We start from the raw sequence: 14,536 nt of genomic DNA on the forward strand, positions 1-14,536 counted from the left end.
TTTGGTAATAGGTCTTTTGGTTCTACTTGACTTTTTAAACATTCATATATTTTATTTTGACAGTTTTGAGAGTGTTCAGAATAAAATAAGTATGGCTATTTTGTTAAAAGTCCTTTTGGTTTTTGTTTTCTGATTAGTGTAAGTAATACAATTATTTTTTAGATTGGTTTGGTATTAAGCCTAAGTAACAGCTTACTCATCTTGTAGACTAGCTGAAATAAGGCAATGGGCCAACAATAGTATTCTACTTTTGTTTGTCGCCTCGAGACTGGGAAACTTTTTCCAGCTAGAATCTAGCCACTAATATAGAGGATCTTGTTTTTAAGTTCTGGTTCAAATTCTTATCTGATCAATGCTCTCTTTAGCTCTGGGTACTATTGTGGTGTAATATGACTTTTTGTATTTCACTTTTCAGAGGCTTTGAGCAAAACCTTTAGTGATCTTCATTTTGAGGTAGTGCATTACAACGATGCCACAGCAAAGACAATCTGTGAGATCCTGAAAGACTACCAACGCAAGGACCACAGTGACAAGGACTGCTTCGTCTGCTGCATCCTTTCCCATGGAGACAAGGGCATCGTCTATGGCTGTGATGGGCAGGAAGCACCCATCTATGAGCTGACCTCTTACTTCACTGGTTCGAAGTGCCCTTCCCTTGCAGGCAAACCGAAAATCTTTTTTATCCAGGCTTGCCAAGGGGATAACTACCAGAAAGGCATAGCTGTTGAGACCGACTCAGAGGAGAAGGAAGCCTATTTAGAAATGGACTCGAATCAGAAGAGAAATATCCCAGATGAGGCTGACTTTCTGCTGGGGATGGCCACAGTGAACAACTGTGTTTCCTACCGAAACACCACAGAGGGGACCTGGTATATCCAGTCGCTGTGCCAGAGTCTGAGAGAAAGATGTCCTAGGTAATTCCTGCCTGCTCAACCTGTCATTCATCTATACATGTCCAGCTGTTGGCCTCAGAGCTGTACTTCCCATGTCAGTTGCAAAGTGGGAGAGAGGACGAGTCTTAACATCTTTAGTCACAGAGAGAAAAAAAACAGATACTTACTGAGGAGTTTCCCCTTGTTAGCACCTCAAAGGACAGGCAGGGTATCAGATTGCTGTGAAGGATGGTGAAGTCATACAGTCCAGCTCTGTATTTGGGCAGAATCATGACTGTGCCACCTTAACTAAAAAAATTCTAAGAAGTCTTCCAAAAAGGCAATAACCCATTTCAATGTGTACTATCCTCTAGCTCTGTCAAAAGTTCCGTAATAGCTAACCGACCTCACACCCTCTTGGTGTATTGTGAGAGAGAAATGTGAAAGAGCAAAAATCCTTTATTGTTGTACTCATCTGGCCTGATTTAAAGCCCCAAAATGTAGGAAAATCGCCTTTCCTCATTTAAATATCCCACGATTCTTTTAGTTACATGAAGTTTTGTATGTCACAGTTCACCCAAATGCACACACAACAGACAGATGGATAGCAAGGAATCTTCTGCTAGGTTCCTTCTAGTTCAGCATTATTATGTTTAAAGTGTATGAAGAATGAGAATTTTCTATGGCAGATAAAGGAGTGAACCATAACATCAACACTATGTTTTCATTTCATTCCATTCCATTTCATTTCAGACCATGAATCCTGCAAGGTTAGGCGGGGGTGGGTGTGGGGGTGGGTGGGTGGGGGGCTATTTGCAGAGGTGGATGAACAGGTGGCCCAATTAAACTGGATAGTGAGACTGGTGAGAAAGGGGTGGTGTGGCTGCAGGAGACACTGGATTTTCACTTCCCATAAGTTTGGTTGCATCATGGATGAATCCACAGAAGCAATGTCAATTTTGGGCAGAGGATGTTAGGGATCATTGAGAGGATGATGGAGGCAAGTAACATAGAAGCTGGAGTAGAGTGAGGTACAAACAGATTGGGAGGGGAAGAAGCCAAATCTCATGTTAACACGGAGGTTTCTGATGGTCTGCAGAGACTCTGAGGAAACCAAAGGTAAGTTATTAAGCTCTGAAATATCCTTTACCTGAAATGCTATGGCAGGTTTTGGTTTAGCAACTTATTTCATCTGCCTGATGTTTTTTTAAAAAATATATTTTTATTGATTTCAGAGAGGAAGGGAGAGGGAGAAAGAGAGAGAAGCATCAATGATGAGAGAGAACCAAAGATTGGCTGCTTCTTGCATGCCCACTACTGGGGATGGAGCCCACAACCCAGGCATGTGCTCTGACCAGGAATCAAACTGTGACCTTCTGGTTCATAGGTCGATGCTCAACCACTGAGCCACGCCAGCTGGGCTTGCCTGATGTTTTGAGAGAAATAGCTATCATAAGCACAGCAGGTGAACGGGTTTACCAGTGTTTTCCCCTCACAGATGGTCACAATGCTATGTTCTGTTTTGCAGGGGTGACGACATTCTCACCATCCTCACTGAGGTAAACTTTGAAGTGAGCAATAAGGACGACAAGAAGAATATGGGGAAGCAGATGCCACAACCCACTTTCACCCTGAGAAAAAAACTCTACTTCCCCCTTAATTGATGTAGAACACTATGCTTAATTTTTGTACTATAATGCTTTTACTTTATGCTATCATTTATTTGCATAACACTATGCTTAATTTAATTGTTAATAAGATGATGCTGCCTCTCCCCCATTTATTTTATTTTATTTTATTTTATTTTATTTTATTTTATTTTATGTTGTTAATCCTCACCTGAGGATATTTTTCCCTTTTCGATGGGTTGCTTCCTGCATGGGCCCCAAGGTACGTGCCCTTGATCGAATTGAACCTGGGACCCTTTGGTCTGCAGGCTGACGCTCTATCCACTGTGTCAAACTGGGTACGGCCCCACCCCCCAGTTTTTGAAGGCAGAGAGGGGAGAGAATGGGAGTCATGACAATTTAATTTTTATGCAGATTGAAGCCAAAATTTATGGCTTTGCAATGATAGCTAGATATTTATAGCCATAGCCATGATTTTAACTGTATTTTTAATTTGATAAAAAACTTTTAAAAACTATAGTAGATACAAAGGATAGTAAGTTTAAAAGAAATGCGACATTACAATGGTTCAAAAACAGTGGCAGAATGTACTTCACTCATCTCTGATTTCCTTTCAACCCCAAATCATTTAATTCCCTTCAAATCAGCGGTTGACAACCGGTGGTCCTCGGACCACTGGTGGTCCACGAGGCCCAAAAGGGTGGCGACTGCTGCTTCAAATTGTTAAGAATAGTTTTGTTTTGTACTTTCAGTCCCTCTCTTTCCAAGCCATCCTCCACACTACAATTATATGTAAGGAAAACTTTTCCTTTTTATTCATACTAATTAAAATGACATAAGATAAATTAACAATAGAAAAATAAAATTAACTTTCATACATGCCGGAGTTCACAGAAATATGAGACTCAAAAAAAAAGATTGCCCTGACCGGTTTGGCTCAGTGGATAGAGCATCAGCTTGTGGACTGAAGGGTCCCAGGTTCGATTCCCATCAAGGGCATGTACCTTCCTTGGTTGCGGGCACATGAATTGATGTTTCTACCTTTCTATCCCTCTCTTTCTCCCTTCCTCTCTGTAAAAAAGCAATAAAATATATTTTTTAAAAAGTTATCAAATCAGGCAGATTTTATATCTTTTAGACACAATAACAATAAATTTGGGAAGAATTTATAAGACAAAGAAGTTTGGTCTTAATAGTAAAGAAATAACAAGTTTTGTTTACACAGCCTTCTTGGCCCTGAATTCCCTATCTGATAATATTGATGCCTTCTATCCTCCTCATATGGGGTTGGGGGTGGGGTGGGGGTGGGGCTTTCACATGGGACATTTCTGACTTTCAGGGGAATAAAACAGGGTCAGAGTGTCCGTCTTGTACTGTTGTGTCTCAAGTAACTTGCACTACAAGTTTCTTTAAAATACAAATTGGAAAATACTATTTCTTGCACTAAAAGCTTTTAAAAACCCAAAATGGTTTTACAAATCTGTTACAATCTACTTCCAAATTCCCTTTTCAGCCTTTCCTCTTATTGCTCTTGTAGTATATGCATTCTTCTGTACATGCTTGATTTGCTCTTTTGCTAGCATTTCTGTGCTATTCATGCTTTTAAAATTATAATTTCATTTGAAATACTCATGAATTATCTTGTTTTTAAAAGCTAATTAGGTTTTTTTAAAAAATTAGTTTTTCAAAAGTACTTCTAACAAAATATAACTTTACTGTTCGCAGGAGAGTGTTTTGTTTTTTGCCAATGGCATCTCACAGGTGGAAAATGTTTGGATCACAGATACATTTTACTTGAACCCTCCAATGTTGGCTCACACCATTATATTTTTTAAAAATGTGTTGTTCAGCCCTAGCTGGTTTGGCTCAGTTGATAGAGCATCGGCCTGCAGACTGAAGGTTCGATTCTGGTTAAGGGCACACGCCTTTGCAGGCTCCATCCCCAGTAACAGGCATGCAGGAGGAAGCCAATCAATGATTCTCTTTCATCATTGATATTTCTATCTCTCTCTCCCTCTCCCTCCCTCTCTGAAATCAATATTTAAAAAAATGTGTTGTTCATATTTAAAAATTGGGAGATGTGATATAAAAACTAGAATACCTTCTCTTGAAAAATCAGAGTATTTGATCCCATTAATCCATGCTCCTGTATGGCAGCAATGGAATGGTTTCTCTCACTGCCTCCCCCCTCTAGTCCCCTCTATTGAAGCTGCTGCCAATTACCAATTATTGTTTTGGTTGGATTGTTTTTCTTTATGTGCAGCCCATTTCTCTTATTTATGTTGTCTGCACAGTGGCATTTGAATTCTATCAATGGTTTAGAGAATCTGGCAAGAATCATCAGAAACTCTTCCTAAATCACAGGTTAGGGAATGTGATTGAGAGGTGAGAGAGTGGGGACACATATGAAAAAGAAAGGTTTTTGAAATCAAACCAATAAATTTTTTCTTGCTAGCTAAATGCCCCAGGTACAGTCCAAAATATAGTTAACATTTTATAGGAAGAAAAATTTCAGATCAGTGTCTTCATAATAAAATATGTAAAGGTGGAAGAGAAAATAGTACACCCAGAGAAAGCCCAGCTCTAGCTACAGAGCACATCACTTTTCAGTGAAAATCATGAAAAAAAAATCTATGTAATTGAGATGAGAATTCAAACATTCCCAACCACTCAGAAGAAAGCAAATTGTGAAAAGACGAAAGTAGAATCAAGGCAACCCCCAAACCAAACCCATCTTATGCATTTCTCAAGAAAACCTACAGGAGTACTCTAGGCTTACAGAGATGGTGTTCCTATCAACTCCGATGATGGAGAACAACTTTTCTGCTCATAATTCTTGTCTTTTGTTGCTACCCTCCTCTAAAGTCTCAGTATCATCCTCATAAATAGTAATACAGGTTGACTTTCCAGATCGTTCTTCATAAATTCCTCCATTCTTGGTATTTATCTTTTGCCTATAAAGAAAGAGAAAATGTATCACTATAGACTCAAAGAGTAGACAGTGGGGTAGGATATCTGGGGAGAGAGAAGTGTGGTTTCATTCTTTCACTGGGGGCAGTCTCACTCATTACTTGCAGTAGTTTTGAATTTAATGAGACAGGATATGTGGATGACCAAATGCCCATGTGAGGAATTTTCCACTAAATCAACATAATAAATAAGTTCCCTTTATTAAAGTATTGACCGAAATTTATTTCAATAATTTAATATGCATCTTCAGGTTGCAGTTTAATTTCTGACCTAAAATTGATTTACAGGAACCCAATATTGCTGCATCTAAGGGTAAACCACTAACACCTACACCCCTAAACTCTCAGGGGAGATGTTTAAAAATAATCTTTCGATTTTTAAATCCTGAATACACTTAGAGAGTCTCAGATAAATACGATGTATCATTTTGCATAAAAACTGAGACACAGCACCATTTCAAACAAACTGGGGTGGGGGCGGCAATTCAAGTCAGAATCCTATTAGTCTGTAGGCAGAGGCAGTCTCTGGAGGCTTTGAGTCTTTGCCTGATCCAATGAGTCAGAAACAGCCTTTAACACTGTCCTGCATTAGAGATGGGAGAGGTGTAGAGGATCTACCTAAAACATAGTCACAAACCCAAACAGCCAAAATTAGTAGACAAAGAAACAACCCCCAAATGAAAGAACTACAGAATTCTCCAGAAGAAGAGATAAATGAAGCAGAGATAAGAAATTTAAAATAAGAACTGAGAGTAATGATGGTAAAAATGCTCAACAGCATGAAAAAAAGAGATAGTAACTATCAAATGAACTGTTTGACCACAGCAGGTAAATTCTGTGGTCAGGCTCACTATGAATATCTTCCTCCTGAAAGTGCCTGTGCCTTGACTTCATTAGGAAACACCTGAGTTCATCTTCACCTATTCCTCACCCAACCCCCTCCCCCTTCCTAAAGATAAGTCAGCCATGTTTTTGCACCCCATTCACACCTCAGATGAATGTTTTCTTCTCTCAGGAGCTGTATGGTGAATTTAAACTTCTCTTCCATTTCAGCAAGCTTGGTCTGGAGTGTTTTCTCCAGATTTGCCACCGCAGCTTTCTGAAAGACATACATTTTGATAGCTATCTTTTCCCAACCAGAGCTGTATGGCTGAGCTACACAGAGACCTGGGATCCTCCCACAAATGCCCATCCCCACTCCAGCCAGGACTCACCTCCTTCTGGAGTTCCATCTGGGTTTGGTAGAGGGTGGTGTTTAGTGATTCCAGGATAACAGCTTGTGCATGCAACTCTTCCTCTATGATCTGTGTAGGAAGAAATTGTTTTGGGACAGCATGATGGTATCTGCCCATTTATTCTCTTCTCCAGGTACCTGGACTAGAATGTGCAGCATTGACTTTACTCCTTCTTCTGCACCATTCAGTCACTATGCCCTGTTAACCCTATGCCCTCCCTTTGTCTTCCCCACCTATACCCTCCTTTGCAAGCTTACTGTCACTGCCCCAGAGCCAATCCTCACCAGAGCTCACATGAATTGTCACAACAGTTAGCAATTATTCATTCATTAAATAAGTATTTATTAAATATCAACAATAGATCCCAACTATATGACATTCTGGAAAAGGCAAAACTATAGAGTTAGTAAAAAGATCAGTGGTTGCTAAGGGTTGGGAGGGAAAGGGAAGGATGTATACTTGGAGAACAGAAGATTTTTAGGTTAGAGAAATTATTTTCTATGATACTACAATGGTGACTATATAGCATGATTGACAAAACTTATAGAATGTACAACACAAATAATGAACCATAATGTAAACTATGAACCTTAGTTAAAAATAATATATTAATAGTAGTTTATCAGCTGTAACAAATGTAACACACCAATGCAAGATATTAATAATAGAGGAAGTTGTGTGGGGATGGGGAGTGTATGTGAAATCTCTGTACTTTCTGCTTATTTTTTCTGTAAACTTAACCATGCTCTAAAAAAAGTCTGTTAATTAGAAATAAAAAACCTACTGTAGGAATGGGCTTTGGAGCAAGGTAGATCCAGTGTATTAGGTACTACAAATATTACGATGAGCAAGACAAATATAATTCCTACTCTTATGGGGGACACATTCTAGTGAGGAAAAGATAAAAAAATTAAATAAAAGCAAACAAAATAATTACAATAGTAGATTAAAAACAAATCCAGGATGCAGGTGGAGGACACAGTATAAGTGTGGGATCTACTTTAGAGAGATGGTGAAGTGACTATAAAACTGGACCAGCCCTAGCTGGTTAGACTCAGTGGATAAAGTGTTGGCCTGAAGACCAAAGGGTCCTGGGTTTGATTCAGGTCAAGGACATATATCTTGGTTGCAGGCTCCTCCCTGGCCCCGGCCCTGGTTGGGGCTCATGCAGGAGGCAACTAATTTATGCATTTCTCTCACATTGATGTTGCTCTCTGTCTTTCCCTCTCCTACTCCTCTAAAAATCAATGGAAAAATACCTTCAGGTGAGGATTAAAAAAAAAAATAAAAAGGGACTAGATAAGGATCTGCTTTCAGGAGCCAGGCTCATTTAACTCTTACCATCTGCATAGCTATTCCCATGTAGAGCAACCTCCCACTCTGCATAAATTGAAGGGCATCATCATTTACTGCAACTGCATTGTACAAAGCAGGTCATTTTGCATTTTTTTCATTGATTTATTCATTCAAAAAAATCAGTTGCTATTTACAGAATGTCTGTGATATGCCAGGCACTGTTCTAGAAACTGGGATTAGTGGTAAAGAAAACAGACAAAAATCCCTGCCTTTATTGAGTTTATCAGGCTAGATGGTTATAAGTCTGTGTAGAAAAGTAAAATAGGGAAAAGGAAGTGCCCAGCGGGTTGTTGAGTGGCCCCTGAGAAGTTAGCATTTGAGTGAAGACTGGAAGGCAGTGAGGAAGCTAGCCATGTGGGTATCTGGCAAAGAACTTTCAGGAGGAGAGAGCATCAAGTGCGAAGACTCCAAAGTGGGAGCATCCTAGCCCGATAAACAGCAAGAAGTCCAGGGCCACTGGAGTGGCATGATGGAGGGAAACAAACTAAAGGAAATGAGGCTGTGGGGGAAAGAGCCCCCAGCATGGAGTAGGTGAAACAATCCCCAGAACCAACACAGGACTGGGAATAGCTCCGATTCCCACCAGCCAGGGTAGAAAAACCCTTCTGAATATACACAGTATTGGGTAGACTACTCAGAAGGGTATCATTTCAGTAGTGGGGAAAAATTCAGCCCCAAAATTGCTGTAATTCTGCCTAACAGAGCTTAAAAGAAAACATTGAAAAGCTCAAACTGTATCCAAGTAACTTAACTGAATCCCAGAACAAAGCTCAAGAATATTTAAAGGAATACAAAAGTATTCAGCATCCAAAAAGGTAAAATTCACAATGGCTTACATCCAATGAAAAAATTACCTGGTCAGGGGCACATATCTTGGTTGCAGGCTCCTCCCTGGCCTGGGCCCTGGTTGCGGCTCATGAAGGAGGCAACTAATTTATAGCTAATCAGTAGACAAACTCAGTAAAGCAGTTATAAGAGTACATTGTGGCGACTGCCAGGGGGTGGAGGGTAAACGGAGATGGAGGAGGATATAAGGAGAAAAATAGTGATGGATGGAAACTTTACTTGGGGTGGTGAATACACAATACAGTGTACAGATGATGCATTGTAGAATTGTGCACCTGAAACCTGTATAGTTTTGTTAACCAGTGTCATCCCAATACATTCACTAAAAAGGGGGAGAAAAAGAATACACGGGATCTATCTTCTCCAAAGCCCATTCCTTCACTTTGTAGGACATTGCAATCTGTTTGCCCAACAATATTGAAGCCCTGCCTGGATTCTAAGGTATCATTCCATGCTTTCATAATGGCTAATCATGTCCCAAACATGTCCATTCTGGATCCAAATTAAATTTTCAGTGAAAGATGAATCACAAGGCACTTTGTGGGTCTGAATGGTTTTCCTTCAGGTATCATCCACATGGAAGTCTCAGGAGAGAGTTCCTTGAGGGGCTGGGGTGGGGGTGGAGGATAATGTAAACTCCAAGTTTTAAGGAAAGGCTTGGAGTTAGAGTTCCAAGGGGGCAGGATAGTACTTTTCAGAGGTTGAAGGAAAGAATTTGGCATTTTACTATTTAATCCTTTTGTGGTTTGAACCATACTAGAAATGAAAGGCCTTTGACATTGAAGATTACACAGTATATTGCCCATGTATTTGTTCAAATCAGGCTCTAAAAAGACACTAATGGCTTTGTTTTACAGATAATTCTAAAATCCTTTTTGACTTATTGATTTCAGCAAACTCAGCTTTAGTTCTTCTGTGGTTTTTTTGTGTGTTTTCTTTTTACCAGTTTTGGGGAAATTATCATTGATTCCATTTTATTGAGAGTATATAATTTTACTGATGTATTTGTAAGGTGCTAACTCCACAGAAAAAAAATGAGGAAGCTTACCTCGTTGGTCTTTTTTAGCTCCTTTAATTGCAAGGTGTCCTTTTCATGTTGCTTCAAGAGCTCCTAAAAGTAATTTTATTTGAAAAAGGTCAGCAATGGGTTCTGGCACTTCTTTAAAAAACAAGGAAAACCAGAATAAAATTCAGAAATATAATAGTTACCTAAGTTTACATGTTGGTTTCATGAAGCACATATTGTTAACTAATGGCATCGCATGTTGAAGTTAAATAATGAAAATCTCACTTATGTTAAACCATAGCGCATTGACAAATAGTAAAAGAAATATTTTCTTCAAAGGCTTTTCTGGTTAGCATACAGATTTAGTACTGCTAACTATGTTGTTCTCCACAAATTGAACTTTATACTCAATGCAATTCCAGTCAAAATACCAGCAGGTTTTCTTAACAAGATAATTATAAAATTTATATAGAAATACAGAGGATACAGAAAACCAAAATAATCTTGAAAAACAAAAGCAAAGTTAGATTTTTACTTCCTGATTTAAAGCTACAGTAATTAAGACAATGTGTTGTTGGCTGAAGTAAAGGCAAATAGTTGAACGGAATAGAGTGGAGAGTCCACCACCCCACTTCCCAGATATGACAAATACACTAAGGCAACACAATAGAGAAAGAAAAGTTTTTTTAAAAAACAAATCATTCTGGAACAATTGGATATCCTTCGGGGGGGGGGGGGGCTGGGGAAGAACTATGACCTCTATCTCACACACAAAAATATTCAAAATTGGTCACAGAATCATGAAAGCTAAAATTATAAAGCTTTTATTTTGTTTAAAAAAAGGATATCTTAATGTCCTTGGGATAGTCAACAATTTCATAAAGAAGACACAAAAAGGTGTAACCATGGAAGAAAAAACTTGATAGTTAGACTTTTATTAAATTAAAAACTTCTGCCCATCAAAAGACAGCATGAGCCAAATGAAAAGGCACTCCCACAGGCTGAGAGACAGAATCTGGAATGCATATATCTGACAAAGAATTTGTATCCATAATATAAAAAGTATCCCTACGTATCAATAATAAAAAGATAAAGCACCCACTTTTGTTAAATGGCAAAAGACGTGAACCAACAGTTCACAAAAGAAGACATATATATGGTCCAATGAGGATATACAGTAAATAACTGCCCAACATATTTAGTCATTAAGGAAACTAAAACGGTAACAAAATACTATTTCATACTCTGGCATGGTCAAAAATTAAAAGATTAGTAATACTGTTGTCAATGATATGGAGCAACTGGAATTCATCTCATATATTTAAGACACAGAGTGAAATGGTGGAAAATAGCTTGGTAATCCTATCTAATAAAAGAGAAACATGGTAATTGGCGTACCCGCTACCTTTCCCATTGGCTAATCAGGGCGATATGCAAATTAACTGCCAGCCAAGATGGCAGCCGGCAGCCAGGCAGCTTGAAACTAACATGAGGCTTGCTTGCTTCAGTGACGGAGGACTCCAACGTTCCCCGCCTGCCGCTGCAGGCCTCTGAGCTAGCAGTTTGAAACATAGTTACAAAAATAGAAGCTAAACAAAACCCCAGAAACCAGCTTTCAGCTAGCCGGGATCTCAGACCTGGAGTTGATACACAGTTTTGATTGTAGAACCTAAACAAACCAGATACCTGCTTTCAGGAGCGGAGGCCTAAGAGCTGGAGCCTCAGAGCTAAAGCTGGCTCAGAATAAAAAAGGAAAAAAAGAAAAAAAGGAGCAGTTGGGAGCTACAGTCCCAGCCTGAAAACAGCCCTCAGCCCCTCACCCAGACTGGCCAGGCACCCCAGTGGGGACCCCTACCCTGAAGGGTGTGTGACCAGCTGCAAACAGCCATCATCCCCTCATCCAGGCTGGCCAGGCACCCCAGTGGGGACTCTGACCCTGATCCGGGACACCCTTCAGGGCAAACCAGCCAGCCCCCACCCATGCACCAGGCCTCTATTCTATATAGTAAAAGGGTAATATGCCTCCCAGCACCGGGATCAGTGGAGTCGTGAGGTCTCCCGGCACCAGGATCAGCATGACAGGGGGCAGCGCCCAAATCCCCTGATTGCCCTGTGGCTCTGTGTGTGACAGGGGGCAGGGCCACAACCTCCCTATCGGCCCTGCTCTGTTCCTGACAGGGGAAGGCGCCCAAACCCCCTGATCGGCCCTGCTCTGTGCCTGATAGGAGGGAGCTCCCCAACCTCCTGATCGCCCTGCAGCTCTGTGTGTGACAGGGTGCAGCGCCCCAACCCCCCCAACCCACGGGCCCTGCTCTGTGTGTGATGGGGTAGAGCCATAACCTCCCCATCGGCCCTGCCCTGAGTGTGACAGTGGCGGCGCCCCAACCCCCTGATCCACCCTGCTCTGTGCGTGACAGGGGGGAGCTCCCCAACCCCGATGGGCCCTGCTCTGTGCGTGACAGGGGGCAGTGCCCCAACCCCCTGATTGGCCCTGCTCTGTGCATGACAGGGGGTGGCGCTGCAACCTCCCTATCGACCCTGCCTTCAGTGTGACAGGGGGCGGTGCCCCAACCCCCCAATCGGCCCTACCCTGAGCGTGACTGAGGTTGGCATCGCAACCTCCCAATCCTCCCTGCTCTGTGCATGACAGGGGGCAGCGCCCCAACTCCCCAATCGGCCCTGCTCTGAGCCCGACCAGGGGCTGCACCTAGGGATTGGGCCTGCCCTCTGCCACCCGGGAGCAGGCCTAAGCCAGCAGGTCATTATCTCCCGAGGGGTCCCAGACTGCAAGAGGGCACAGGCCAAGCTGAGAGACCCCCCTCTCCCCCGAGTGCACAAACTTTTGTGCACCGGGCCTCTAGTCTATATATATAAAAGCCTAATATGCAAAGTGTCCCCTCGGGAGTTCGACTGGGAGTTCGATCACTCACTATGATGTGAGCTGACTACCAGGGGGCAGCGCAGAGCGAAGGAAGGCCCCAGCTGGTGGCCAGCAGCTGGGGAAGGGAGGCCCTGGCCGGCGGCCGGCAGCCTTTAGGGACCCTGAATTTCATGCACTGGGCCTCTAGTTTCTCATGAAGTTAAACTTATACCCACCCTCAATCTCAGCAATAGCACTCCTAGGTATGCCAAAGTGAAATGAAAGCAAATGTCTACAAAAGCATTTGTACAGGATATTTATAGAAACTTTATTTGTAAAAGTCAAAAAACGAAAACCACCAAAATCTCCCCAAACAGGGAAATGGTGAATGCATTATCTGATATTCCTATAAATGAATATTACTGGACAATAAAAAAGGAAAACATAACTGATATGAACAACAAATGAGTAAATTTCACAGACATTACATTGAGGAAAAATAAAAGCTATACGCAAAAGAGCATATATTGTATGGTTCCATTTACATGAAGTTTAAAAATAAGAAAAGCCCTAAAGAGTTTGGCTCAGTGGATGGAGTGTTGGCCTGCGGACTGAAAGGTCCCGGGTTCGATTCCGGGCAAGGGCATGTACCTTGGTTGCGGGTACATTCCCAGTGGGAGGTGTACAGGAGGCAGCTGATCGATGTTTCTCTCTCATCGATGTTTCTAACTCTCTATCCCTCTCTCTTCCTCTCTGTAAAAAAATCAATAAAATATGTTTAAAAAAATAAGAAAAAACAATCTATGGTGGCAGGAATCAAAAGAGTAGTTGTCTTGGGGCAAATCTGACGGAGGGAGGGATTATTGGAAAGGAACACTAGAGTGCTTTCTGGGTTGATGAAATGTTCTAGATCTTGATTTGGGTGTTGGTTACATGGATATATACATTTGTAAAAACTCATCAAACTGTACATTTAATATCTGTGCATTTTGCTAAGTATAAATTATATGTGAGAGAGAGAAAAAACACCCATTTGTAGGTTTATAATCGGCGTCATTGGAGGAAGAAGAAAATGCAGATGATCAAATCTCTCCCCACTAAGAGGAACTACCACTGAACTACCATTCAGACATGTGAGCTCTCCAGACCCCAGAAGCATTATTGCAGAGCATGCCCCATCTCCTCATTATTGTTTTGCTCAGTAATATAGTGAATGTCATACATGGGCTTTTATTGGTGAAATTAGTGCTTTTCAATTAACATGATGGTTACAAATGGGCTCTTAAAAATGGAATATTAGAGATTCTTTGCACTTTGTATGAAATGGGTACAAAAATCTAACAAAGCCTGTAGTTTGTGCACTTAGGGATGGGAACTCTGGTTGCCTGATGCTGGCTGCAGGGTTACAGTAGGCTTACAGAAGCCTACTTCTATAATGCCACCACAAATACCCATGTTGACTCTATCATGCACCCCAAAACTCAGAGAGCTGGTGATATAATTGCCTGGACTTGCTGGCTAATGCCTGTTTGTTTAGTGAATGTCCACATGTTTGTTAGAATTTGGTCTGAGACCTGCTTTCATTATAACCTGGTATCAGTGTCAAGGTTGTAAGGGAGTGACTTACAGGACCAGCTAACCCTCACAACCTCTAACTTTTAGTTAGCTACCCTCATTTACTAAGAGTCAAACATGACCACATTTGCTTAGTTTAATTTGCAACAATACCTTTTCGATTCAGCCATAGTCAAGAGTGAGAAGGAA

At 41.2% G+C, this 14,536-nt stretch overlaps 2 protein-coding genes across 9 annotated transcripts in view; one reads left to right on the forward strand and one right to left on the reverse strand.

The window, feature by feature from the left end:
- The window catches only part of CASP8 (caspase 8), a 31,238-nt gene extending 27,021 nt beyond the window's left edge, over nucleotides 1–4,217 (forward strand). For all 8 annotated transcript variants that reach the window (XM_059702780.1, XM_059702783.1, XM_059702782.1 and 5 more), the window contains 2 exons: nucleotides 416–914; nucleotides 2,401–4,217. In XM_059702780.1, the coding sequence (XP_059558763.1) occupies nucleotides 416–914; nucleotides 2,401–2,536 (635 nt within the window). In that variant the 3' untranslated portion in view covers nucleotides 2,537–4,217. The remainder of the gene's footprint in view (nucleotides 1–415; nucleotides 915–2,400) is intronic.
- Nucleotides 2,920–14,536, reverse strand: part of FLACC1 (flagellum associated containing coiled-coil domains 1) — a 41,954-nt gene continuing 30,337 nt past the window's right edge. Inside the window, exons 12-15 of the mRNA XM_059702793.1 lie at nucleotides 9,955–10,017; nucleotides 6,684–6,773; nucleotides 6,459–6,568; nucleotides 2,920–5,454 (exon numbers count right to left, since the gene is read on the reverse strand). Coding sequence (XP_059558776.1) covers nucleotides 5,328–5,454; nucleotides 6,459–6,568; nucleotides 6,684–6,773; nucleotides 9,955–10,017 — 390 coding nt within the window. The 3' untranslated portion in view covers nucleotides 2,920–5,327. The remainder of the gene's footprint in view (nucleotides 5,455–6,458; nucleotides 6,569–6,683; nucleotides 6,774–9,954; nucleotides 10,018–14,536) is intronic.

This window comes from Myotis daubentonii, chromosome 7 (genome assembly GCF_963259705.1).
Source record: "Myotis daubentonii chromosome 7, mMyoDau2.1, whole genome shotgun sequence".
Taxonomy (NCBI): domain Eukaryota; kingdom Metazoa; phylum Chordata; class Mammalia; order Chiroptera; family Vespertilionidae; genus Myotis; species Myotis daubentonii.